Below are 26,708 nucleotides of genomic sequence, written 5' to 3' on the forward strand. Positions count from 1 at the left end.
CAGTTTTCGAGTACCTTCCCATCTGAGGCAGACGCGTTAGCCGGACCAACATCTTGGAGCTGATTATAATCGTCCGTATCTTGCTCTATCGCCCCGATGCCAAGGAAGCTTGGTTCGGTAGCAATCCTACCGGTTTACCATTCTCGATAGTGGATCTCTATGCCTCCGATGCCTACACGTCGGTCCATGTCAGCCGCGAGCATCGACGGTGAGATCTCTCGGCAGATTAAGCCAAAACCGTGGTGAGACCACGTTTTACATGTCGCTTTAACGAAGAGCATATCGGTTTTTATGCGCCGTTTTTAGTCATCGCACTACTCCGTCGAATGTTGGGTGTTGCTTTAGCATCTCTGAGATACTGATAGATCGTTGGTGCTGGCTGGTTGGCGTAGTTGCCTTAATTGGCTATCTTATCTGACCATAGGCAAACTAATAGCACCAGAGCCACGATGCAATGATATTGATCCTACGAGCAGACGAGCACTCCAATTTGGATGTCGCACGTTTCGTGGTGCGGCAAATATATAATTTTTTCTGCAGCTCAAATAGGAATCAGCTCAGGATACGACTACAGTACAACCTAAAGAAACTTCCCACGATAACCTATCTAGTTAATGTCGATCGTTTTGTGGATGCAACGAACCGTGATTTGATTAAATTGGTCCTCCCAACAATAAGCCCACACAAAATGCATAGTTTTGGGCAGTGGGTCCGAAGCAAGAATTCTGTGAAGGTAATCGAAGACATCTCATTGAAGATTATTAATTTATGCACCCCAAATTTGAAAAAATCAGCTTCAACATGTGCAGAACTACGATACATGAGATGTAGCGGGAAGTCACAGCTTACTTGCGCGCAAGCGTTGGATCGCACATAGTGTACGATCCGCGTACAAGGCTGGCGGATGAATTGTATGCAAGGCTTGTTTGATTTGATCGAATTGCGATTGTTTCGGGTCAGTTGAATCTTTATGCAACACATTTATGTATATTTCTCCGTAGACTGTTTATTACATTTCTTATGACTCCTGCAAACGAATGACAAAATACTTTTGCTACTCTAATCACCAACAGAAAAACGACCGATAAGAACCAAAACACGTGGTATTAATCAAAACCGTTTCACTACGGTACTATGGTAACGCTGGTGGATAATCGGTATAAATTCTTGTTTTCATTTTTATCAGTATATACTTTTCTGGCAGTCGTACGTAAGTCTTTCTTTTAAGTACATTTCAGCAGTACATGTGGTGAAAAAACGATTAAAATCGAATGCGATATCGAAACATTGCTAGTTGTAAAACATGCATATCAAAGGTTCTTTTGTTAACTTTTGCGTTACTGTCGGTTTGCCGAAGGAACCGAAAGAAACATCTTTTCGAGCTCGGAACGAAAGTTGCTGTTTTTAAAGAACTAACAAAACAAAAATACCCACAGTGCTTCGTTACAAAGAATTTCGTATATTTTCGACGTTTTTACTGCTATATCTCACAATAGTCTAAGCCAAGTACACGAAAAATAACCGAATAGCGACACAACCGACTGGTCACATCGAATGTACTACATCGTTGCTAAAACATTCACAACTTTTCTTTGCACATATTAATAAATGCACTTCTTGCCGGAGAAAAAAAATACTTCGCCAAGGACACAACCGGAACAGAGTACAAATCGATTGAACAAATATGTAGTTGACTATGATGCTATAATTTGAAAAATACACCATTTATGTCACTTTTAACGCGCCAAACCAAAGAAAAAAAACTCTTGAAAAGTGACCTTTGAAAAAATACGTCGTTATGGTTGTGGCTGGCGTTTACTCCCTCGAAACGACTGTTATCGTGCAAAATAGTGCACTCCGAGTTTGCTGCCTGTATTACATTAGCTTTCGATGGATTGATTGATCATTGCCACACACATTACGTTCTCACGATTAACGTTCAATAGGATATTTTGCTATCTAATAAAACTTTTTCGCCTGAGCCTCTCGGCTATCCCTGTAACGCGAAGCAAAGGCAGAAAAGAACGAAAAAAGACAATAAATTTTATTAGAAAAGAGGGCAAATCACGCCGTGTCGTGATCATACTCACCTATACATACTGTAACCTAGCATCACCAGCAGTTGCACCACAATCACTACGAGGAATGCCGTCATACTGAGACAGTTTTGCGTGGGACACGGTCCCGAGCCTTGCCCCTGAGGTCCATTCGACTGCAGTCTATAAGTTCGAAGCAAGCATGTTGATATAAAACATACACACTCCCCAAACGGGCGCTGAGAGTAGTAATTACCTTTGGGCCATTCCTGCCATACCTTGCCGGACTTGATTCATTCCATCGCGCATCTCATTCATCAAGCTTTGTACATCATATCCACCGGCCTGTACTTGCGCCGTTGGTGCACGTGCCTGATTGTTCAAGATGCTGTCCGTCCGGGCGTGCACCTCGCCAATAATCGAACGGATTTCGCGTACCGTCTGCACCATCACGTTCTGGTTTTGCAACAGAGCGTCCACTTCATGGCGCATGATCGAACTTCCACCGGCACCTCCACCGACAGCAATCTGCGGCGGTGGAGCTCCACCTCCGCCAGCCTGTGCCGACACGGAGAGCAGTCCCAGCGTACGTTCCTGGCGGCCGATCACTTCGTCCAGCTTGGAACTCAGCGTGCGCAGCTGCTCAAAGGTGTTCGTTTGTGCTTCCCAAATTTGACGTAATTCTCGTTCGTTAAAGTCTTCGAACAGGCTGTCTAGGTCGTCCTTTTGCTCGTCGGGATGTTCCTTGCGGTACTCCTCCTTCTGCAACTCAAGCTTTTTCTGGTAATCCTGATATTCCTGCGTAAGTTTGGCCGAGTCTTCGCCCTGAGCGGGTTCCTCCTTAAACTGGCCAGGAATGTGCAGAGACGTGGTAAGGAAATGGAACACGTCATGATCGTCTGCCAATCCGCCTGTGGCAGCCGACAATCCGAAGTAACCCATCTTCGGAAGCACCACATTCTCCGCCCGGAAGCACATTTCGTAGTTCTGATCGTTGTTAGTCATACCATTGTGGAACAGAACCGTCAGAATGTTGTTATAATATTCAATCTTCGCTCGTGTTGGGAATGGTTTGTTACGGAAATCACGCAAACAGCCGGAAAGAAGCTGCGTAGAGCCGTCACTGAAAGAAATTTTTATAAAAATTAGTTTTGAAGAAAATTTGAACATAGTGAGACTAATTTTACTGAATTATACACAATTTATAAAGCTCTCAACCGAAATAATTCAGGCCCAACAGATATACCTATCCGTCGACAGTTGCAAACATAACAAGACTCCATTTAAAAAGAAAAATAAAAACGGAAATAAACAAACAAAAAGCAGCTGACCGCAGCAGGTTTAAAAACTTTCATTCAAAACATATGCACCATAAATAACCATTTCTATAGCGTTTTAGCCCAGACAACCCGAGGTTAAATGTACTTACTTTTGATGGTCGAACTCGCGGGTACCATCATTCAATACGGCCGAAATGTACGGATTGTTGTGCTTGTTATCATTATCGAACGAATCGAAGAAGATACCCAGACCAACCCAACGATCGGACGATCCAAACACGTCTCCAAGGTAGTTTCCTTTCTCGGCCGTGTACCAGAAGGCCTGAAATGCAAGAGCGCACACGATAAAGGTCAGGGAAAGAGGTACATTTTCAAAGAGCAGGCTTGTTGTCCAAATCTTACCAAACCGTCAGCACCGATACGACCTCGGCCCGACACACGGAAAACGACCTCTACCTCCCACCAGTCAAAGTTGGTCTTTTGCTTGGTCCAAATTGCTCCCTTTTGACTGCGTAACGACGGCGCAATGCGCACGTTTTCCGAACTGGCAATTGCATCTGAAATTAAAGAAAGGAGTAAATAAAACCTCAACAAACTGAACCAGTAAAATAAGTCAACAGAGTCCGTTGTAGGAATCTTTGCAAGGACACCTTCACTACTGGAGCTTTCCCCGACAAGTGTGCAATATATTGGCTATCTGTGAACTCTGATTAACGACAACATTGGGAGTAAAAAAGTATCGAACAGATTACCGGACGGTACCGAATTTTCGCCACTTCTACTCTGTGCACGTTACTTGAGAAACTCGGAAAACCCTCTGACGTGTAACTGATTGCTACTTCACCAACTCTTATGCTATCTCGCTCTCACATTCGGACCAGATCCATTTTCGGCTGGCTGGATGCCGAAACAGATCCCCCTCCCTCCCCCCCCCCCCTTCTCCACTATCACGCTACTCAACGCTGGGGCAGATACTTACGGCCTCCATACTCCCAGAACGGAACTGTGCCATCCTTTTGCGCTAGATAGGGCGGCTTGAATGAGTATTTGTACTCGAAACGCCGGTGCACGAGTCCCACGTCGCCACTGGCACGGTCCAGAACGGCGCTTAGCGCAACGAACAGCGCTATCAGCAGCAGGTTAGATGTGGAACCGCCAATGCACCACGTCGACTTTTTCAGAGACATTTTCGGAGAGTGCTGTTCTTCTTCTTCACTGTGCGAAGTTGAAGGATGTAGCCTTCTATATAAGAGAAACACGTCACCACTTTCTTGTTGGCTATTCTTCTACCAACTTAAAGTCATATAGCAGCCACCTGTTTCTTCCTACAATGCAGAAACGCTATGTTATAGTAAACCACCACGGGGAAGCTGCCAATTACCGGGATCAAAATTGCTTTTGCTTTCTGTTGGGCACCATATAGCGAGTACCACTAGTCGATACTAGACAAACTGCCGGAATTCCGTAAACCTAACCTAGCACAATTTCGCGGCAACCTCCAATTAGGCTAAAACAGGTAGCTTTATTGAAGAACGGACCGGATGAGGTTTTTGATACAAAACAACATAGCCCAAAAGGCAGCAAAAACAATTGAAAATTGTTGTAAAAAAAGATATAATGGAAAACAAAAACCACAGGATTCCGCACTACCCCCAGTTAGTAAAAGATTTAAATTTTTTTATTCACTATATAAATTATTTTGTTAACATGCTTTAACGCTCAAACCCAATCCACTACACGGGAAAGTGATTGAATTAATACTACATTTAAAAATTACAAAACTTCGCTGCCAACAATTCGGCGACCAAAACAATCGCGCATACACTTACGTTGGCACATACATTCGCACCCTTTGACAAAATCTTTGACGTAACAAGGAGAGCCAAGTGACACGTCAGCTGGCTTTCAAACCCGTGGTTACAACCCGTTACATGGTATGCACTTTTGATACTAATGTAAATTAATAACAAATGTGTTCTGGAATGAATCAGGACTACAAAAAACATTTGCTAATAACATAAAAGCTAACATTTGTACCTAGGATATTTTTTGAAATATATCTACCCCGTATACGGCGTGGAAATCTCATTAAACGCCCTGATATGATTCTCGTTTACTTAGATTAATTCACTGGCACAAACACATTGTTTTAAGAATAGTAAAACGAAAAATTACATTCTAATAAACCATAAAAGAGTTTTCGCGCTATAAGTTTACTGTCATACGTGCAAGAAGAGAAGGAAAAACGTTTGTTTATATATCTCTCTCATTTCCTAAAGGTCTCCTTAAGCTTCGGCTTCTTTTTCTTGCCCTTCAATATCCTACTGAAAATGACAAGTTCGAAAAAGAAACTAACTCTCGATGGCTCAGTGAAATATGCTAAAAATTGTAAAACTCAATTGTCTGTTACATTAAAGGATATGCTTTTTTGAAGATTGGCTCTGGACGCGGCATCCCGTGAAGAATTTAGCCGTAATGCCGCCCAAATGCACAGAAGAAGCATGGCGGTCCAAGTTGATACAGGACAATGGCGTGACTGGTTATATAAATGAGAGATATTTTGGAAATTCAAAGAAATGAATATTGCATTTTTAAAATTAGAAAAATAAAGTAAATTAAAATATCTGGATTGTATTTAAGCGATAATGACTATGGTTTATAATGGCCAGACTTGTCTATCATTACAGGCGGTGTGGATATGGGTGCATGTTCCTTGCCTCTCACGTGTACAATATCGCCCATGCAAGCTTCACGTTTCAGCATTATCGTAGTACATTTATTCGTTGTCTTGGATTTTTCAACCGGGAGAGTTAGCAGTCCGACACGTAGTGATCTACTGTCCGATTCTGGTGGCTTCAGCTGAGCTACACGTGTTGCTCTTATTTTTTCCTCCAAAGCTAGTAAACTTTGGTCGATAATGCGATCCAAATGGTAGTATTGTTTCAAAACTACAAAATTCTTCACGGCATTTACCCAGCAGGATATTTCCTTCAATACGATACCAAGCTTCTCCTTCAGGTGATATTCGGTGGCAATGTCCTGCGCCCGTTGATGAACAATGCTCAATTGCATCCACATTTGCGTTGTGGCGCGGCCAAGCGTTGAATTTGCCAGATTGAATTGCGGTGATATTCCTGACCGAACGCTTTCAAACATTTGTTTGTAAAGCCACTTCTTCTCCGGTGGTGCTGGTGGCTGAAAACTGTATTTTCTGTAATTCTGTTTCGCCGGACCCGCAACACGGTTCCACTTTACCGTGGACTGCATGGCAACAAGGGCAGAATCGCCTAACAATCTGGACATTTCGAACAAATTTGGAGCGTGTAATTTGAAGATCAAACGATTCAACTGTTCCAATTACCAAACTGCGATGGCTACTATGACCACACGAGTTTAAAGGAAAAGTTACATCTATGAATGAGAAAAATTATTTGATCCATCATTGCAAAGTCCACATAAAACGAAATGGTTTAGCTGATCTCTTTATTGTTCGGTATGATTTCGTTACTTTACCTCGCTCTCTTTTTCTGTATTATTGCCCGCTAGTTTTCAAAAGCATAAAAAAACTTAATAGAAGAAAAAACGTAATGAAAAAAAAACACATTCTAATACTAAAACCTACAAAAATTTGTTATTCTACTTAATACCTAAATTGAAGAATAGTGTTTGTTACTGCTTCTGTTGACATGTAGGCATTTTCTTCTTTGCTAATGAACATAAAAATAGTGTGTTGCATTGTTGAATATTTAAAAAATCGCTTCTAATTTAATACGACAAAATGTACTTAAAACCACACCGAGACGCATTCATGTATACCTGCTAAATGCATTTCGTAGATCAAAACCATACGAAAAGAGTAGCAAAAAATAGATCTAGGAAACAGCGGCATTTTAAGATTACTTATCAAAAACATGTTATGTACAGTTGAGAAGAAAATGCCATAATTCGACAGTTGTTGTATGTTGTACAAAAGAGTCTAATAAAAAAGATAACTATCAACTATAAGATCCCTTGTATGAAACTATTAAAGTACAAGCTAAGTACCGCTGTTATACTGCAAACCAATATGAATAACACTTCGAAAGGATCCGACAGCTCCATGCGATTTACATCACTTAAAAATCAAATTTCAAATCATTCGTAATATGTAATACAGAACGAAAATGAAAAAAAAGCACCCAACTCGAACACTATATGAAAGCGAAATAAAAGAGACATAATTTTACGCAAATCGGATGATTATGTGAAACTCAATTGGCAATTAAAGAAAATGATAATTCTCGTGAATCTGTATCCCAATAGGGAAGTATGAGACACATGTTCCAAACCTTCATGTTTCTTGTCCGTCAGTGTAACATACATTGGGTTCAGTAATACTTTTCTTGTTATTTATCTCCGCTTGGAGAAGCATTACGTATTTATATTTAAGAAAACTACCGTCTACCATGCTATCGAAAGGAAAATAAATGTACGAGTTCTATGAATTTGACGCAAATGATGCCCGCGTGATCCCTGTTCAACAATTTTTGATTGAGCCCGGGGGCGGTGGAAACATTTACAATATTCCCAATATTCAATCACATCTATTGCCTAACGTTTGACCAATCGCAAAAACACCACCACCATACTTAGAGCCGAAGAAACACTAAGATAGTACTGTACACAGACCACAGGCTGTACCGCTGACATTCACCTACCCGTTTTTGCTACTTTCATTCAAAATTTCAGTTCCAGGTTCGCATGCATTTGCTTATTTAGTCAGAAGATATTAGATGTCTCACTGTCCTGTTTTATCGAAATGATCACTTCATTAATGACAAGAAAAAACAAATTCTATTTCCACGACCTTATACTGCTCCTAGTTACTTCCATGATATCATTAGATTCCGCAGAGTGACTACCGTTAGACCATTCAGGCGTTAAGATACATTGTGTAATATAACATCACACTTCCTTTCTGGGCCATTTTTCGAAAACTGTACATTACAGGTAATATAGGCGTGTGAGAGTCGATGCGAGTCTAGGACAAAAACTGACGAGCTTAGGAATTAGATTTCTGCCTACGTTAATACACTTCAGAAACCACCACACTTCAAACACTTCACAAAGCACGAGACAACGCTTTGCGTCGACACAATTGTAGCGAGGAACTGATAATAAGCCATAAAATGGATTTTGTTTCGAAATTGGGCTTGGTGGCATTATTTACTCTCTTCCTTTCTTATTCTTTACATTCTCCAGTTTCCAGTGGAAGAAGCTACTCAGACCGTCGTGCATGTATCACTTTTGAGAGCTCTCATCGAAGGAACTTTAGCAGCTTAATCTACAAATAGCTCCATTAGATCGTGCTCATACATGGCTATTATCATCATGATGCTGAATCCGACTGTTAATCCTAGAAACTGCAGCAAAAATTCGGAAGTTTTACAGCGTTTCTCTGCACCGTGGGATGATGTGAGTTCGGGTATCTGTGTGAAAGAAAAGCATGTTTTGATACGGTTCGAAACAAGGCATCATTTCTGTTTTGCCCCTTACACTCATCTGGCCACTTACCATATCCACCATCGCGATGTACAGGAACATGCCAGCCGCGACGGCAAACACCCAGGCCGAAGCATCCGGCTGGTGGCCGACAATGATACCGACTACCATACCGAGCAGGCTCAGCAGCGAAGATAGCAAATTGTAGTAGACCGCCTCTCGTGCCGACATGCCTGCCTTCAGCAGAACAGCAAAGTCACCAAGCTCGTGGGGTAATTCGTGACAGAACACGGCGATCGCCGTCGAAAAGCCACCCGCAATGTTGTTGGCAAAAGCCGCTCCGATCGTCATGCCGTCAGTAAAGTTATGTAACCCATCACCCATTACCACCATCCATGCCACGGCCGACAACGACCCCGGCGGGGAATGCACGTGCCCGTGAGTGTGCGAGTGTCCATGGTGTTTAGTTTCGTGCTCGCGTAGAATGATGGTGTAATTCTCCGGACGAAGCTTCCCAACTGCCGTCTCAGAAGACTTGCTTCCCTGCCGGGCACCGTGGTGATTGTTCACCTGTTCGCTTTCGATGGACCCATCGTCCAGATTCGTCGACACCGTGTTGTTGTCGGTAGCATCTTCCCGCTGCGACTGGTGGTTGTTCATGCCCGAATACTCAATACTATGGTCCGTGGCTAGCTCCCCATTTTGGTGGCGGTTGGCGCACTTTGCCAGCGCGCTGTTATGATTTTCATTCGTGCCCGTATTGTGCTCGTGGTGATCGTCCTTTGTGTCCATCGCAATCTCGTCATAGCAGTACGGGTAGGAGCTGTACTTGTGCTTGCACTGCTTTTCACCCGCACTCGACGCATGTAACGACGTCGATTCTGGATCGCGCATAACTCGCACGCGAGAGGGTGGTTTGTCCTTTTTCGCGCGCGTCTTGTTCCATTCTGCGATCACATTGAGAAAGCGCTCCATAAAGTAGAAAAACACAATTCCCAACACCGCAGCCAGGCCCTTGTACATCATCAAATCATGAGCATTGGCATTGCTCACGGAAGATATCATCGCGTGGGGAAGCAAATGCAACAGCGCATCTCCGCACAACGTACCGACCGCCAGAGCTACCAGGAACTGTAACACGTGGTGGTAGAAATGCTTATCCATGCACGGTATCACAGCTACACCGAGGAGCCCACATAAGCTCACGCCCAATATCGCGACGGAAGAGTAGATCCAGACGGCCGCCTCCGACGAACCGCCCTCGCCGTGATGGTGATGATTATGGTGAGGGTCGTTGTGTTCCAACAAGCTGCTTACTTGTAAGGACGGTACACTGTCCGCATCGTAGCAGCCCGCTCGTTCGAGTGGCTCTTTCGAAAGAAGATGCGCCAATAGCAGGGGACACACATTGTACAGGTCACGTTCACCGAACATGGCAGTCGATTGTACCGCTAGGGGGAGACTGACCGTCGAGTCGGTTTTGCTACTACTGCTATTGATCTTATCCTCGGGCACGTGTACATGTACGATCATGCGTTCATCGCTGCTCAGACTACTGCTATTACTATTATTACTAACGTCACCATTAGCATTAGTATTATTGCTACTGCTGGTACTGTTGCTAAAGCTTAAGTTTAAGTTTTGTATTCTTTCATCCGATACGATTGGTGGTGTAGAATTGCTGCCTTTCTCATCCGTTTCGTTACTACTTGTATCACTTCTAGCTGCCATTGCCTCCTCCCATTCTTGTGATCGTATCCTCGGTGGTGTAACACGTCGTAGAAATTCACTACTGTTAATACACTGAAAATAAAAAAAGATGCAAAACGTTCAAAAGGATTAATCAAATTCCCGGAGCATTTTTGCCTGTAAACTCACCTTAGAAGAGTTTACTTCCAGCGGCTGGTTGACTCCCGATCCAACATCCAGCTCGCTAGCTGCTTCGCCTCCTGATACCAGTCGGTACATGTCCAATTGACGCATCATGCTTTCGAAACCTTTTACACCCATGGTCATCGTTTCCGGATCACCGTAATCGGTAAAAATTTTCAGTACAAACTGCTCTACCTTCTCCTTAAGCAAACGATCGAACTCTGTCGTACTATCGCCCGTTTTCTCGGGCTCTTCATCGTGATCATGATGGTGATGATGTTGATGCCGTTTCACTATCCGATGTTCCCGCTCGTTATGCCGATTCACCGATGCACTCCCGAATGTGGACGCAAGCTGATACTCCCGGTCTCGTTCCATCGATTGGCCACCGTCATCCGAAAAATGCTGCTTGCAGGGCACGTGATCAGCGCAAAGCAAGCACACGACACACACGGCCATTATGTGACGTGCCATCGTGATGCTCTGAATTGACTCTTGGCTGTTCGCAGCCCCACACTTTTAGCTTCCCTTCTAGTTTCTCCTCGCGGGGTGTTCTAATTGAAGCCAAGCGATACACGGAGGAGTTTTCCTGATCTGGATCTACGCCACACCACTACCAGCAGCTCTACCGTTTCTCCAGCACCAGCAATGCAGCTCTCCTGCAGGAACCGCGCTTTCAACACTAGAATGCTCTCCGTAAACCTCTGCTTCTTATCCTCCAGGTGCGTGGTTGCTTCAATTCCATTTATTGTCCGTTGGAATCACTTCAACACTAATCACTACTGTACTCGGAAACCGCGTGAAACAGACCTGCAATGAAGACAACAAAACTACAATAACGTTTTTGTTTTTCACAGATTTCAGAAAACAGATTAAAATTTGTACAATATTCCTTGGTAAGTTTGAGTCGATAGAACACTGTATTGCGTTGTACGAAGAACGTTCCTTTACTATTCGTGTAATCCATGTAGAATATACTTGTAAAGGATCAAACAATCTAGTCGATAAATTTTAGGTTCAATTCAGAGGCAATTTTTATTATTGAGACCCATCACAAGCGAGAACAAGGTGACAACAAAACATAAAACAACAATGGATCCGCGTGATAAATGATCGGCGGCAACATCATGCTTGAGACCAGTCGTGGTTCCCAAAAACGCAATATATTTCATACAAACTGTTGGAACAAACTGAAACACGGTCATTTTCGATCGATGAAACTTCTTGGGACTCGATTAACCACTAAAACACCAAATTCCTACCCTCAACAGCTCGTTACATTCTCGCGATTTTCTCTCATTTTTTTCTTCTCGAATAATTCACTCCAACCTAATCTCACTCGTTATTTCACAAAGTCATCGACAGGGTTTAGCGGGCACCATGCAGAAACTAAACACCACGCATTAGCCAGCAGCGCTGGATCCATGGAGGTAACGTTCCTGCTGCCTATTCGTCGGTACCTCACGGGAGGGCCATTATTTTCGGGCTCAGGTTTACATTCAACAACTCAATAACCTTGACAGTGGTGGCGAAATCGTTGGCGCAAAGGCCATACCCAACCCGTTGCCCTTTTAAGGACCGAAGGAACCGTACCAACAAGGACCCTGGCATTGCCAATCGCGTGCGTGTCCCGGTGGTGGGTGGAATAATTCCGCGCAAGGAGCAGAAAATGAAAGGATGAGGGATATCCTTTCGGGCGGGAGAAATTTGTTTGATCAAACTTTCTGAAACTGTTGTTTATCGTGAACCAGAGCGCAGTGCAGCAACACACATACAAATCGCTGCCTGGGGGAGTTAGCGAACCCTTTCGCGAACCTGAGGGTTGTATTCGTCAGGTGAAAGAAATTTGATGTGTCTGTTTACGAGCAACCCATGGCCATGTTGTATTCAAGAGCCTTCCTCTAGAGCAGATCAAACCTAGTCCATGTGGTTCAATGTAATGTAAATCTTTTCTATTACAACATGGAGTTTATTCGATATCGCTAGTACACTCACAGTCACTTAGCAAATCTCTTTTCATCACAAGGAACTTTAATCAAATTAGCAATACAATACTGACTGATTTAAGGACATCTATCGATAAACCTACTTGTTCCTTGACAAATGCGATTCATACCAATGTGATCTCAACACACACACACACACACGACACGATCGACGAAGGGCGTATGTCGTTTGAAACGGAAACTCAATGGTTCTACATTCACGACCGGCACTGTACCACCAACTGCACCTAACGCCGGCCGTTACCCGTCGTTTTATAATGAAACTCGGCCTACCCACGAATCAGAAACTCGTTGCCAGAATGCTACAGCAGTACCAAAAACTGATGCCAAAACAGCAAAACTCGTCCGCTTAACGACGGGGCGCTTTATACGGAGCCGAAATCGCAACGGCTCCACATTTCACCGACACCAGGCGTTGATCCCTTGCTTAAGCGCACGCGTCCCTACATGTCCCTACAAAACGGTCGGTAGCTCGGTACGCAGCCGGTTTTCTAGACAATGGTTTAAAATTTCCCTCCAGCACGGGCCACTTTGGTTCAGGATTTTGGCCACTCAGCACTACTCAACCGCACACCGTGCGAAGCGAGCTGCATCACGGTGGGCAAAAAAAAAGGATTCGAGCATGCATGCTGTGGGAACGAAGCGCACATTACGAGGCAAATGTTTTGCCGGTTGGCAAAAAGAGGCAAAAATGTACAACGCCGCTTAACGGTTTGCCGTTTCTATGAATTTTTGTTTGCTGCGGCGTTAAAAACATAACACAAGAACGGAGCACCCCGCCCGTTTCGTAGGTTGGAATTTAAACATAAGCAAAAAAAACGGTGCCCTAACAGGCAAGGACAGAATTTCTGCAGGTATCCCTTAAAAATAATTAGGGATATTTCGTACTACCCCAAGAGGGAAAAGTAAAATCAAATACTACAATACATTTTGTACATTTACGCATTGGAAATTTTAATAAAAACAATAACTGCCTGATTGTTCATTTTCTACGGGAATATTAGTTTTATGTAACACATGTAGAACGTGTAAACATGCAATAACGTATTAAACATAAAAATGAAGTAAAACATCCCCAGTATAATAACAAAAAATACACACATACACACACGGATGGCGGGGATGCATTTTGTATTATTTTGCAATCAGCGCCGAAATATGATCGATGCAAAAATTCCTCACATCCCAAGCAGTTTCATTATGAATCAGATCCTACTGAGCCATATCTGGCCCCATGCTGAGTAACATCATTTGGAAAGAATTGGGCCCTGCTGGCAATCCTTGAGGAAGGCAAGATACGACAACGAAAATCGTAAAATATGATGTGCGCCTTAGCAAGGCGGGACAAATCCCTTGTGGTGAAATATATCACGCCACCAAGGGGAAATATTTCAAGGACTATTCTTTCGAGCCCTTTTGCTATGTTTCCGAATATCCTTCCCCAACAGCAAGTAACAACGACCGGAAGACGAGAAAAAAAATTACGAAAGAAATTTTAATTACCTTACGCAAGCACAATCTGAATCACACCGGCCGCAATTAATATGCTGCTAATACGAATTTCGACTCTGGTATATTTATTACTCTCTTAAACCGTCGGGAGGTTCTGATAAGCACACGGGCACGGTTCATAAAACGATATCATAATAAACAACGTTGAGATTGCGACTTGCTCGTTGAAGGGGTCTTAGATTACAGGCTACCGATTGAGAGCAACAAGTGCACCGAAGAGTTAACTAAAACCACCTTTAGCATAAGCTGTAATGTGTGTGGTTAATTTGACTCATAAAAGCTGTTGTTTCACTTCATCCATTTTAAATAAATATGTTGTATGGAATACTATTTCTAACACGTGCATCAAGTGCATAAGTTATCATATCACGTGATAAATTTGTGTTTGACGCTATGGATTACGTAGCACTGGTGTTATTCATAGCATTCTGCGTCTCGGATGAATGACATTCTGTTTCAGGTGTTAACGACACAATAAGAAAGCCTTTCATAAAATTGCTGTTGAATTAGTAAATTAGAAATAAAAAAAAACACTTCAACAAAAAACTCTTTTAAATCAACACACTTCACTCGAAAATTGAGATCGTCATGCTTTCGTCACTGTGCATATGATCAACAAAAACAAAACCTGATGGCACCATTTACACTCGAAGCGTACTATCAACACTGAGTCCCATATTTCCTGCTGGTAGTGATAACAGAAATTACGGTGTTACATGGAGGTTACGCGCGTTATCACATGTGTAGAACTCGACTAAACAGTCCTCGTTCGATGAACAGACCGGGTTCTGAGTGCTTTAAACAGCTGCCAGTATACCGGTACGATGGGCTGCATGGTGCAACCGAACTATCACGGAAGGCATTATGTGCCACGTTGGGACGCACTCAATCGTGACCAAAGGAAAACATTTTGAATGGAGGCATGCAGTGTCTATGCCACCAAATACAATGGCTTCTAGTATTCATCCACCGCCATAACCGCATTAGCGCATTATAGTTCGTTTTCCACCGACCAACCACGTGCCACACTACGTAATATACCGAGTAGTGGCCGTCGTTTGGAGTCGTTTAATTTGTTATTCATTGAAAATGAAACACCTTTTTGTATCGCGCGGCATTGTGCGCAATTTCGTGTCACAAAACAGTTCACCAATCAACTATTTATTCCGACAACAATACAAACCGACAAGGATATGTCCACCTCTCCCACTGTACACTCGATTAATTTGAAGCTGGTCAGCTAGATCGCACCGAAAAAGGTAATCGAATCGGTGTGTTTCGCGCGAACTAAACTCGTACTGACGCACGTGCTTCGTCCGATTGGCGCGCTTTTAAGACGCCCGTGTCCGGAACGCGTTCGTAGCTACACTTTTGGACATTGATCGCACACGCGAAGGTGTCCACGGGCGTACTTAAATGGTGCCCAACACCCGCATGTTCGAAAACAGCGTCCGAATAGAGGAGTTTGTTGGTTCCAAACCGTCACCTTCTCGGACAACTGCCTTCTCCATGTGATCATGCAAATTTGACGTCCCGATCATCACCACCCAATGGCAGCGGAATGGGGCTTGAAAATTGATCACAATTTAGCACATGACGACTCATTTTACATGCATCCGCTGCTCCCTCGGCACTTCTCCGGTTTAACAACACGCGAGATCAAAGATCACGTGGGCAAGATTGGCACAAAATAGACAATTCATAGCTCGCATTCTACCACCACCATCATGGTCATATCTAGTGCATCGCTCCTCGTCAGGGCAAAGAAGTTACGAACCGAACAATTAGCACAAATTAGTTCCGACTAATCAGCGTTATTGGGGTAACGCTTCCGCGGTTTTTCGGTACCGAATCAATGCCTTTTAACGGTGGCGCCAAACGAAGAATTTGTGCGCGGCCAATGACTACTCGCTATCCCATTGAGCAACAGTCAAGGCTGTCCTGTCCCGGGAGACGACGGCTTTGTCCACTCTCAATTGGTATCAACAAGCCTTAATTCGGGTGCTTGGTACGCTCCGGCATTCGTTTATCTACTGCTCGGTGGCCGGCTTTTCAATGGACAAGAACCGCATATCGATCAACCCCCAATCTTGTTCCTTCATGGCACTTTGATAACGGAGAACCTAGCGTCTCGTAAAAATGCTTCGTTCAGGTACGGTCCTAAGCATAACCGGATTTTATTTCAGACCGATGGTACCACATTACCATGACCCTGTCGTGCCGCCGACGCTTGCATTATATTATTAGCTTCAGACACGCAATGTTGCGGGCGAAAGGCAAGAACGTCGTGTATCCGTTCACTCCCTAGCTCCTTACGCGGGGTTTTCGTGTCTCCTTATAAGAGCAACAGTGTGTCAAACGGCGTCGTTTGCATGCGATTGAAACAGGACAACGGGTTGGTGTTGGCTGCCTGGGTGCTTCCCAGGCCGCTACCAAAAAGGACTACTGCGCAAATGTTTGTCTGTTTGCCCTGTTCGATTGTTTGATCGAAGCATTGCCGGTACCGGTTAGTGTTCAGGTATAACTGTAGGTCGGCATCACTTCCGACGCAATTGCGGCGCGCCCGACGATCAGGTTTCGGGCCTTTACCACCGGATAAAATATTAAACATAAACGATGGTTTATAAAACGAACGAAAAAAAAGACTCTTCAAATCACTATCAGCTGCCAAAAATAGGTCTCGTCATTTTCTGCCCCACTCTTTTGTCTTATCATTATGCTACCCGTGCTCTGCACATGTCGGTTGTGTAGTTTGTTTGAACATAAACTTGAAAATAGAGAAACACCCGCTGGGCATGTTAGCTCCAACATCATTCGTGACTACGTATCCTTTTCCTACAATCAAATCAATACACGAACTCTGGCATTATTTCACCGTTTATTTTTGCATGCAAAATAGCTTTAAATATAGCAGTGGTGAGCTTTAGCACACACCTTATGACAATAAAATCAGACTTCCAGTGCCACAGAGCGGTTGAGGATCCGTGCGTCACTACACCATATGCTGCTGGGTGTGTTTGCTGGGAAGGATGCAACAACCCACATTGTTTCGTCTTCAGACGAGATGGGTCATTATGGCGAATTTAAGAGGCATTACACCGCTGATAGGTGGATGGAAATGGCGCTGCCGATGCCGCCGGTTGGAAGGAGCTCAAGGCAAACTTCACACCACCGCACCGCCCCCCTAGTGGCAGGCCAGTGCCCCCCGCGTAATAGCAAACCCCGAAACCACCAGCACACCACCCCAGGCGTATTATCAACCTATCATCCGTCATTGAAGCTGCATGCTGGTGGCCATCAATATTAAATAACATTGCGTCGATTGGTGGATGAATGTGGAATGACTGCAAATGTGGTCCGTGAATACGGTGTGCGGCTTAATTCTGTCGCCTTGTGGAACGTTTATGGCACGAAGTTAATGCAAATTTAATAGGTCACAAGTTTCGCTTGTTTTGTGCATATCAAATAGTATGCAAATAAGAAATCTCAGCATATAGGAGAAATGGAAGAAAGAACAATGGCCTTCAAACGTGCAGAATCAACAAAAGTAAACTACTTTTACTCATCTGCATATATGTTCAACAAAGACAAAGTAGGCGAATATGCGCATTGCTACGCATCGACACGAAACAAATCATAGCCTCGCCGATTACATTGCCCGATCTTTCGAAAGGAGAAAGTACATTTAAACTCTACCAGGCGCTTGTCGGTAATAAAAAAAAACACTAGAGCGGTCACGTGCCTAGCATATTCCTTACAGCCCACGCAACTACACGTGGTATGCTTCGGTAGTAAAAATAATAGCGTCATGCAAACCCGCCAACAGCCACGCAACGAGCAACTAATAACACCGGAAGTGTACCTATTACCATTAGCAAAACTTTATCGACCATAACCAAACGCCAGCGCAAACGTGGCAAGTTAAAAAAACGAGTAACCTTTAGGAGGTGAATTTTTATACACTGTTCAGTTGTTTTACTAGGTGCTAGATTGGCGCAACATTTTACAGAAAATGTTTTCCCATTGCGTGGGAGGATCCTCGTGAATGCAGTGGTTCTGTTCGGGTTCCATGTCACACGTGTTTTTCTTGCGTATAAGAACCAATTACGCACAACACTACGTAGCGATATAACAATCGAATTAATGCTCCCATTTTCTCCCCACCAATGCGCTACATTTTCTTTCTGGAAGTGAGCAACAACAACACGGGTGAAAATAGGAAGTTACTGAGTTGATTCACGCAACCAGCGCGCAACACCAGCTGAGCCGAGCGTGGTACGATGATGTGATCGTTCGTTTGCATCAGAGAAAGATCAGGAGGCCAGATCGAAAATAGAGTGACACGGATTTAGCACCGACCGTGTACCATCGCCACCTCTTTTTCCGTTCCATTTCCACGCTTCCAACGCACTCTTGTGGCAAGAGGGAAATGAGATTTTATGATCCAGGGGCACAAATTTCGTTCAAAAACGAAACACAATCACTAAGCGCACTAATTGATGGTGTGCTAATGGTTAATTTACAATCTAATCGATTGGTCAACCGTACGCTCGATCACTCGAACCGTTGCTTGATGTGGCATTAAAACAAAGAATTCTAGCTTCTTCACAAGTTTTCTCCAGAACTTGTGAGAAAGCTAGAGTTCTCAGAAACACATACATTCAATCCAGTAACACATTAATTTAATCATAAAGCCGTACACTGATTCATTCTCTACTCGGAAATTCCCCAATGGTTTAACGTTCCCGTAGGTTAGGTAAGGAGCACTAGCTACTGCGGCAAACAGACCATACCTAGAAAGATGTGACGCGAAAGCAAAAGTTGCAACCGTTTATAGCATCGATGCACCAATATGGACCCCGTACATTTCCCATTCTCGTAAGTGTGACCAAAGCCTTCCTGCTTAGCTACCACTTTGGCGAAGGGCTTTCACTTTCCGTTTCGGTCAACACATGCTACCGGCCATCCCTACCAATCACGGTTATAATAATCCACGCGGTTCCTTCCTACTCCCGGTGAAATTATACACTTTTCCTGCTTTGCGTCATATCGATGCAGCGGACTTTGCTGCCATTGATGTTGCGTTATGCTTCGCTCCTTGCACATAACAAATGCCCGCGCTCACTCTCTATCTCTTTCTATTTGCTTGCATGCATAGCGATGCAGGATGCTTTCTTGATTCCCACCGGCAAGACCCGTTGCACATATCCTGAACACTTGGGTCAGGAACTCTTTCACGATTTTCATTGATGCACGGGCGTAGGAACGTGAACTTAAATCGTACAATTATATCACTCCTATTACGAGTGCGTATCGGTACACTAGGTTAACAACTCGACAAAACGACTCCATTTTTTACGTTTGGGTTTGCATCAAAGAATGTTCTCCATTTTTAATGCGCTCCTTTCTTTCGCATCTAACTTTGAGAAAAATACCAGAAAACCATCGAAAGCACTCTACTAAGAAGCTCAAATTAACAATATCAAAAACTCATCGGTACATATTAGAGTTGCCTGCAACACGTTATTTTCTTATCGTTATTTTAGGACACACCGCATAAAACACGAGGTCACTGGCTAGACACAGCACCGAGTGGGTGAGAAAGAACAGCACTGAACATATATGGCAGCAATGATCCGGCATTCAGCTGTTCACGTTCAGCGTTTCGTTACATAAAACACCATGCTTACGGATACTTTTCACGCACGATCATCGCGAACGGATGCCACCTGCAAAATGGTTGCCGTAAAGCGGTGGAAATATTTACATTGCACCGCATTCGCAGAGCCGATTTGCCACCATTCTGCGGGTTTTATGATTCTTCTTCTTCTTATTTGATTCGGCTTTTCATTTAAAAATTACACGACAAAGGATTGCGCCAGTTAGAATTTGCTACTTCACAGTTAAATAATGTCACTTACGCACGCCTGTGATACTTTGAAAATACGCTTAATTTATTTTTCAGACATTTTTATCTCTACTTACACATTTTTATCTTTTACAACGTGCAGGCGCTTCGTAGATCAGCCATGTTTTGACGGTAGTTTGGTAAACAGGTATGTTTTGACAGTATGCCACGTGTTTACTTCGCTAGTCTCAATCCTTCCGACCATCTCGACTGCCAACTCGAGTGCCTGCGCATATTGCCTAATTAATGAATTTGAAATGAATTTAAACTTAGATTTATCCTCTTTTCGATTATGATTTCGTGTTACTCCATTCAAATTGCTTTTTGTTTCCTACAATTATTAGTATAACAATGGCAGATTAACAAAGTACGTCGTTTAATGATTAGAAGTTACACAGTTAGGATACAAAATGGAACAATAATCGAATGAATAACGTTCAATGTTGTTACGTTATTTGTTTTATAGTTCGGGTGTAGCTCAATGTGTTGTATTGTGAAATTATTAAAGAATTTAAAAAAAATATTTAAATTTCTGATCACCAATGGAAACATCAAATGAAAGTAACCTTTGCAATAGGTCTCTTACCTAGCAACCGAAATTTGATACCACCAAACTTCAGGTATCTAACAAACAAATAATTCGTCAGCCTTATTTCGGACCTATTCCAACCAAATTATTTACGTACCAAAATTCAATGTCCAATCCACATACAAAAGTAACAGTTCCTACGCTAGCTTCCATGTTCACTTTATTCGCAAAATACCGGCCTGCATTGAACACTTTTCAAGGCGATGGGAAACGTATCCTTTTGTCACAAAGTGATTGCTGGATGCAACAGGCAAACCTCATCGGAACCAGGCACTTTAGTCTCACTCAGACCGGGCTAACATTTTTCGAGTTTAGGTAAGGTCATGGCATGAGTCCTGTAAGGTGGCATGTGCATCGCGTGATTACACGCTTTACAATCCCCTTTCAAGCAACAAACAAGGAATGCGAAGGGTAACCAAACAAATAATACGCATCACTTTCGCTGTTTTCTTTTAATATTCATCAGAAAGTCCTCGCTGGATTATACAGAATATCTGCAATTCCTTTCAATGCTATGCGGTGAAAAACACGATATAGAAGTGGTAAAAGAGCAGTTAACAAATTGCGGCCCACCCGGGATCAACTCCTGACGGTTCGGAACGTATACGTTAATGTCGTACCTGAATAGCATATTGGAGGATAATGCAGGCCAAGGATACCCTCGGCAAGGAATCATGGAATCTGATGAGTGATGAAAAACTCCCGAATGTATTACTTGATTACTTTCGATTGTGTCATTCTCTTAAAGCACTATAATTAATGAAACGGTTTCTCAAGAAAGCAAATAGAAATTAAATTTACTACTAAATGTTAATTACGGTATCTAATTTGCATTTATTTTTTACTTCATGCTTTGTAAACCTCGCAGCAGAGCATGTCAGTTACTTGGTGAGAAATGTGGAAAGCATAATTTAGTTAGTTTTATTGTTCGAGAGACCCATCCCCAGCATTATCCTTTCTTTACCTATGCTCTAGTAATGACCCAGGCATACTACATGAGTATGCTATTCATTTCATCAAAACGTGCTATGGTTCCGTTTGGTTTATTTTACTTACACGCAAAGTACTCCTCTGGTACTCAAATTAGTTTTCCCAATTCTTTTCACGAGTTCACGAGTTCAATCTGCTGTTATGAAAGGTCGTACAAATAATATCATGTTGAACAGGGGATAGTGCATTTCTCAAGTTTAACATTGTATTGGACACCGTTTAATGGGCACCATGCATGGTTTACAAGATCGAGTTTGACATACGTAACTTAATTATGTTTCATCAGTAGTAAAACATTAGCTAGTAACCACTGTATTCTATGTGTTTATATCTTCAATAGTAACCGTGTACTTCCTCAATAAAGAATGGATTGAGAAATCCTTCCATTCAATACATCCTCCCCATTATCCCACTGTCCTTATCATCGTGTTATGATACTAGTATTACATAGCATTGTTCTGACGAATGCATATTATGAAATTATGTATCGTATGTATAATATGAATGAATAAATGTTGCCCCCAGTGAGATGTTTGACTGTAATAGAAACAATCCAACATTAGCATGGCATCCGCCAACGGTACGTCACCTTGCGTTAGTATAACTTTCCTGATCTATCATTCTTTTGCCATTCCTGCACGTACCAGCGTACACAAGCCTGTTTCACCTAATTCTAATATCGAGCCTAATCCATCTGTGTGTCCTTCTGTCTTGTCAGCACATTTCCAATCTTGAGTAACCAAATAACAAAATGATCGTTTGAATTAAGCATTGCAGAAACATTGTTCCATTCTCTCGGGCCATACTCATATTTTACACAATAATATTTATCTGTAATATACTTCCCAAGTGTGATAAAAAAAACTCGAAACTGTAGAATTATTAAAAAACGACATAAACATAACTAAGGGACAGAAACCTGCGACAGATATATCATTATTCATCGATATGACGTTCATAAACCAACGTGCATTTAATCACACCACAAGCTTAACTTTAGAAACTGTAACTCAAGTTCAAACAGCAGAAGAACGAACAACTGATAAATTCTTTTAAAGATCGGTGGTGAAGTTAAACGTTTAGCTCTCTTTCGTTTCATCTCTCCCATCCTATAAGAAACTGTTTTGCTTATCTTGCACTATCATTTACCGATTGACGACGTGTTGCATTAACCCACACCACATCAACAAATGCTGAATAATTTTGATTCCTCTTTTGCGTATTTGGTTTACAATTGTTTTGCCATTAATCTACTCATTCACATTAGCATGAAAAAAAACTGGTAGCAACAACTTTTGCTAATTTTCCTTCGATACAGGATGGTCTAACACACTGTGGCTTTCTCGCTTTTACAAGCATGTTTTTCCTTTCCCAATGATGCATTTTTGTCCACGTTGTTTTATCTATCGCGTTACCACCAACAGCATGTCTGCGTCTGTATTATCTCGATACAGCATCGACGCGCTGGTTACCTTTAGGAATGTTTTTTATACCTTAGGACGCCATATTTGTAAACGGCCCTTCAATGTTACTAATCTTCAGTGAACAGTAGTAAACGGTCTTTGCAAACAGCAGTAAAGAGATGAGATAAAGGGTGATGTATGCCACAAAAATTCCACTATAATCCTACAATAAATATAAAAAAGGCATACATGTTAGCATAAAGAATCAAACCAGCTGTGAACGGTAAATGGCCTTACCCTCACGTAGGTGTAGGTAGCAAATGTAACACCGATACCGATGGCCAAAAATATAATCCCACCAAGGAAGTGCAGATTGCGTCGCTTACGACAGAAGTCAGCTCCGACAGAAGACACCTTACGACAATGCGGACATCTCGCAAGATTGTTTTTTAGAGTGTCAAACTAAAAATAATATAAATATAGATAGTATAATTCATATTAAGCATGAAACGGCACCTAGGCAATATAGTTACGCTTTTTGACAAGGATACGTACCAAAAATGTGTCGTGGCAATGACCACAAGTAACACGACACATTCCCGGCATCGGAAGCAGCGGTGGTGTCACTGGACTCGGGGCCAGGTTGATAATACGCTTGCAGTTGGGCCGCGGACAGGCAACACGTTGGGAAGAACTCTTGCATATCAGCAAGCAGTTGCACGGGCATCGAACGTACTTCTTACCGGCTGGCGCATTTCGAATGGGCTACAAAGAAATATAGTAATCGTTGGAGCAATTGAGCACGATGGACCATCCTTCGAGAGGGGTTTCTCAGTTTCTTGGAATTTGTTTTTCGATCCCTGCTTTAATGCTAGTAAAACCAGGGCTCCATTTCATGTTCTGAAGAAACTTTTAAGGTTTGTCCCAGACGAAAGACTGCCGTCCGTTTAGAAGATTAACCAACGCCTGCTCCTCCAACAAGAACCAGGTGGAAAAATCCAAACATGTACTATTTTCGAACGAAAACTGACTACCAACGTAAGGGACGATAGCCGTCTCCTTCTGCATCGTTGCCAATGCTAAACAAATGTACAACGCAGCGTGTCAGTCAGTATATGATATGCCGACGCGAGACGTTTCAGCAATGGCGCTGACTGGTTGGGTGGATTAAACGGATCAAGTTTCATTGTACCACAAAGCATAGAATCCAACCGTAGAACAAGATTCCGTTCAAACGCCGAATCATGCAGCTCAAGTACTACATATAACGCGATTTCAATGTGTTTTAAAACAATTTCAACAATCGCGATATCTGTAATTTGGTAATTTCTTGTAACATACATACCGTGGCTTCGTTGCATTGCAAACATTTGACGACATGTTGCTCCTTCTTCCAAGAGATGTCGATCAGTGCCTGACAAACGCGGCATGTTACAATAATACTATTCTGTTGCTCCTGCTGGTACGAAGGAGGCACCTCATCTGGACCGATTGGAGATGCATTTACAACCGCTACAAATAATAGAACAGAAATAGAAAAAATTAAGAATTCTCTTGTATGCAATCATTGTTTTTAAACTACATAAAGTCTGACTGGGTTATCATTTGGAAAATCAACAGGGAACGTAATTTCTAGAGCTACAGCTGTAGCTAATATATTTTAAAACATTTTACATCCTACAACCTCAAGCCATACCTTCAAGACGTTTGAAAAGCACAATCTCTAGGTCCGCCGCCGGTTGCTGATAAGCGAGCAAACGTATAAAAACAAAAGAAATAGCATTCCTTTTACCACCATCCGCGTTTCCCTGGCATTCCCCTATTGCGGTTGGTTCTGTGGTTACTTGTCACACTCATGAGCTGAATTAGCCGGTGATTTTCATTTGACAAGCCTACTGCAGTAAGCGAGGCATACACTGCTTGCGAAAACGAGACAACAAACAATGAGGCTGACTCATCACATAACCAATGCCTGAGGTTGAGAAAAAAAATATCACATAGAACCACGACTAGGCTACGTAATAGAATCTCTATTTTCTGTGTTATTGTCAAGCAATTGATAAGACAAAGTGTCGGTTCGGTGGAGGCGATGGCACCGAAATGATAAGCAAATAATCGATCGCAAACATCCTTCCGGAAGTGCGTAGGACCTCGCCTAAATACTTACGTTGCACTGATCCAGAATCTTGCTGTGATTGCTTTAGCAGGGGCTGCTTTTCCGATTCCAGAGTAGAGCCTTCCATTGCTGCTTCCGGATTAGAATTTGTTTGCGCGATGGGAATTGCACTTGGCAGGCTTGGTACACACACTGTGCTGCTAGTGCAACTCTCCCCTATCGCAGTGCTTGCAGGCAGGCCAACACTTCTCCACCACCCCTATATCCACGATGCAGCAGCGACGAAACAAAGGAATTTTCTCTGCCCCTCTAGCGGAAACTGCACTGGTAGTGCTAGAACCGCTTCTTCGAAGTCGCTTTTCGACTCGGCTACTAATCTAATCTGCGCCTGATGCACTCTAGAACACTCGAGCCCTTATGGTGTCCAGCGTATTGTAATCGGACCCAAATTTGATACTTTTCGCCTCACTTTGACATTTGCGCTATTTGTTTGCTCTTTGCTCGCACGAGTATTAATCGAATTTCTAATGCTTCACTTCACACGCACTGCTTGCGGTCACCACTGGTGCAACGCGACCGAGGCTCTTGGTCAACTTTTCCTTTGCAATTCTTCATCAATAACGCGTTATCCCCGCCCGCATTCGTACCAGCTAGTGGCAATGCACCACCATTTCCAAACTAGACTGTCCGATTGCTTAAGCACAGCAGAAAGAGAAGCTTCGACCGCCGACGAGCGAGTAGCCTCTTCCTCTTCTTGTTCGCCTTGCTAGGATAGTGCCCACTTCAAAACGCGTTAATTTAGGTCGGTGTTGGCAAAAAGGAGTTATTCGTTTTGTTTTGCTTTTTAGCGTCGTTTTTAAAGTTTTTACACAACAAGACAAATAACATACTTTGCTTTTATTCGAGAAAATTACACAAATCTTAGGGCAGAATTATTCCAACCAAAACAATCACACACCCGCACATCCTTCGACAACACAGCTGTCAGTAGTCAATCGGTTTTCAAATTTTAGCCATCAAATCACTACCGATAAACTAAGCAAACCAATAATAGCGTTTAAGCTTAGAATGTAGTAACTGTAAAGGAGTTTCAAGTTAAAAAAAGTGTTTTATCCATAGTTTAAAAATGGTAATTCCGGTCTTTTTATGGCCAAAATTCAAATGATTTGCTTGTGGTCATAGATAAAAAGCTCCGAAGATAAATCAATTCTCCAAGTTCTCAAAGTTATTTTATTGGGATAAAATTATAACAATTTTTTTTCTTACAGCATGCTGATGATATTTTTTAATTTACGTTTTGCATAGTTTTGTAGTATTACGGAAAAAGAGGAGCCCCATTGTATGTCAAACTATAATTCAATGATGCTAACCCAAAGTATCTTTGGTCCAACCTCTTTCAAACCGGCTTGGCTGGAAAAAGCGACGCCAGCAACAACAATAACAATAAACACTGCCGGATCGCGTCACTAGGGTGGTATGCAATTAGCATCCCCGTGCTGAAGTGAAACGATAGTA

At 42.7% G+C, this 26,708-nt stretch overlaps 3 protein-coding genes across 3 annotated transcripts; all 3 read right to left on the bottom strand.

The window, feature by feature from the left end:
* Window positions 1–1,004: 1,004 nt before the first annotated feature.
* On the bottom strand, window positions 1,005–5,160 carry LOC128727843 (protein ERGIC-53). The gene is made up of 7 exons (XM_053821790.1): window positions 5,094–5,160; window positions 4,296–4,641; window positions 3,719–3,873; window positions 3,466–3,638; window positions 2,293–3,159; window positions 2,091–2,219; window positions 1,005–1,996 (listed from the first exon to the last, which is right to left on the bottom strand). The coding sequence occupies exons 2-7, from the start codon at window positions 4,501–4,503 to the stop codon at window positions 1,960–1,962; spliced, it is 1,569 nt and encodes a 522-aa protein (XP_053677765.1). The 5' UTR covers window positions 4,504–4,641; window positions 5,094–5,160; the 3' UTR covers window positions 1,005–1,959.
* Window positions 5,161–8,634: 3,474 nt separating this feature from the next.
* On the bottom strand, window positions 8,635–11,143 carry LOC128726398 (zinc transporter foi). The gene is made up of 3 exons (XM_053820203.1): window positions 10,676–11,143; window positions 8,870–10,600; window positions 8,635–8,784 (listed from the first exon to the last, which is right to left on the bottom strand). The coding sequence occupies exons 1-3, from the start codon at window positions 11,141–11,143 to the stop codon at window positions 8,635–8,637; spliced, it is 2,349 nt and encodes a 782-aa protein (XP_053676178.1).
* A 10,363-nt stretch (window positions 11,144–21,506) lies between these two features.
* LOC128722451 (type 1 phosphatidylinositol 4,5-bisphosphate 4-phosphatase) lies at window positions 21,507–25,320 on the bottom strand. Its single transcript, XM_053816114.1, has 5 exons — window positions 25,245–25,320; window positions 24,423–24,589; window positions 23,633–23,842; window positions 23,375–23,539; window positions 21,507–23,300 (listed from the first exon to the last, which is right to left on the bottom strand). The coding sequence occupies exons 1-5, from the start codon at window positions 25,318–25,320 to the stop codon at window positions 23,169–23,171; spliced, it is 750 nt and encodes a 249-aa protein (XP_053672089.1). The 3' UTR covers window positions 21,507–23,168.
* Window positions 25,321–26,708: the final 1,388 nt, after the last annotated feature.

Source organism: Anopheles nili, chromosome 3 (genome assembly GCF_943737925.1).
Source record: "Anopheles nili chromosome 3, idAnoNiliSN_F5_01, whole genome shotgun sequence".
NCBI lineage: Eukaryota > Metazoa > Arthropoda > Insecta > Diptera > Culicidae > Anopheles > Anopheles nili.

Coding starts and splice junctions, on each gene's coding strand:
- LOC128726398 (XM_053820203.1), bottom strand. CDS start 11,143: ATGGCACGTCACATAATGGCCGTGTGTGTCGTGTGCTTGCTTTGCGCT. Junction 10,601..10,675: donor TGGAAGTAAACTCTTCTAAG/GTGAGTTTACAG, acceptor TTTTATTTTCAG/TGTATTAACAGTAGTGAATT. Junction 8,785..8,869: donor ACATCGCGATGGTGGATATG/GTAAGTGGCCAG, acceptor TCTTTCACACAG/ATACCCGAACTCACATCATC.
- LOC128722451 (XM_053816114.1), bottom strand. CDS start 25,320: ATGGAAGGCTCTACTCTGGAATCGGAAAAGCAGCCCCTGCTAAAGCAA. Junction 23,540..23,632: donor ATTGCCACGACACATTTTTG/GTACGTATCCTT, acceptor TATTATTTTTAG/TTTGACACTCTAAAAAACAA. Junction 23,301..23,374: donor CTACCTACACCTACGTGAGG/GTAAGGCCATTT, acceptor TATTTATTGTAG/GATTATAGTGGAATTTTTGT.
- LOC128727843 (XM_053821790.1), bottom strand. CDS start 4,503: ATGTCTCTGAAAAAGTCGACGTGGTGCATTGGCGGTTCCACATCTAAC. Junction 3,160..3,465: donor CGCGAGTTCGACCATCAAAA/GTAAGTACATTT, acceptor AATTTCTTTCAG/TGACGGCTCTACGCAGCTTC. Junction 1,997..2,090: donor CTAGGTTACAGTATGTATAG/GTGAGTATGATC, acceptor TTCGCGTTACAG/GGATAGCCGAGAGGCTCAGG.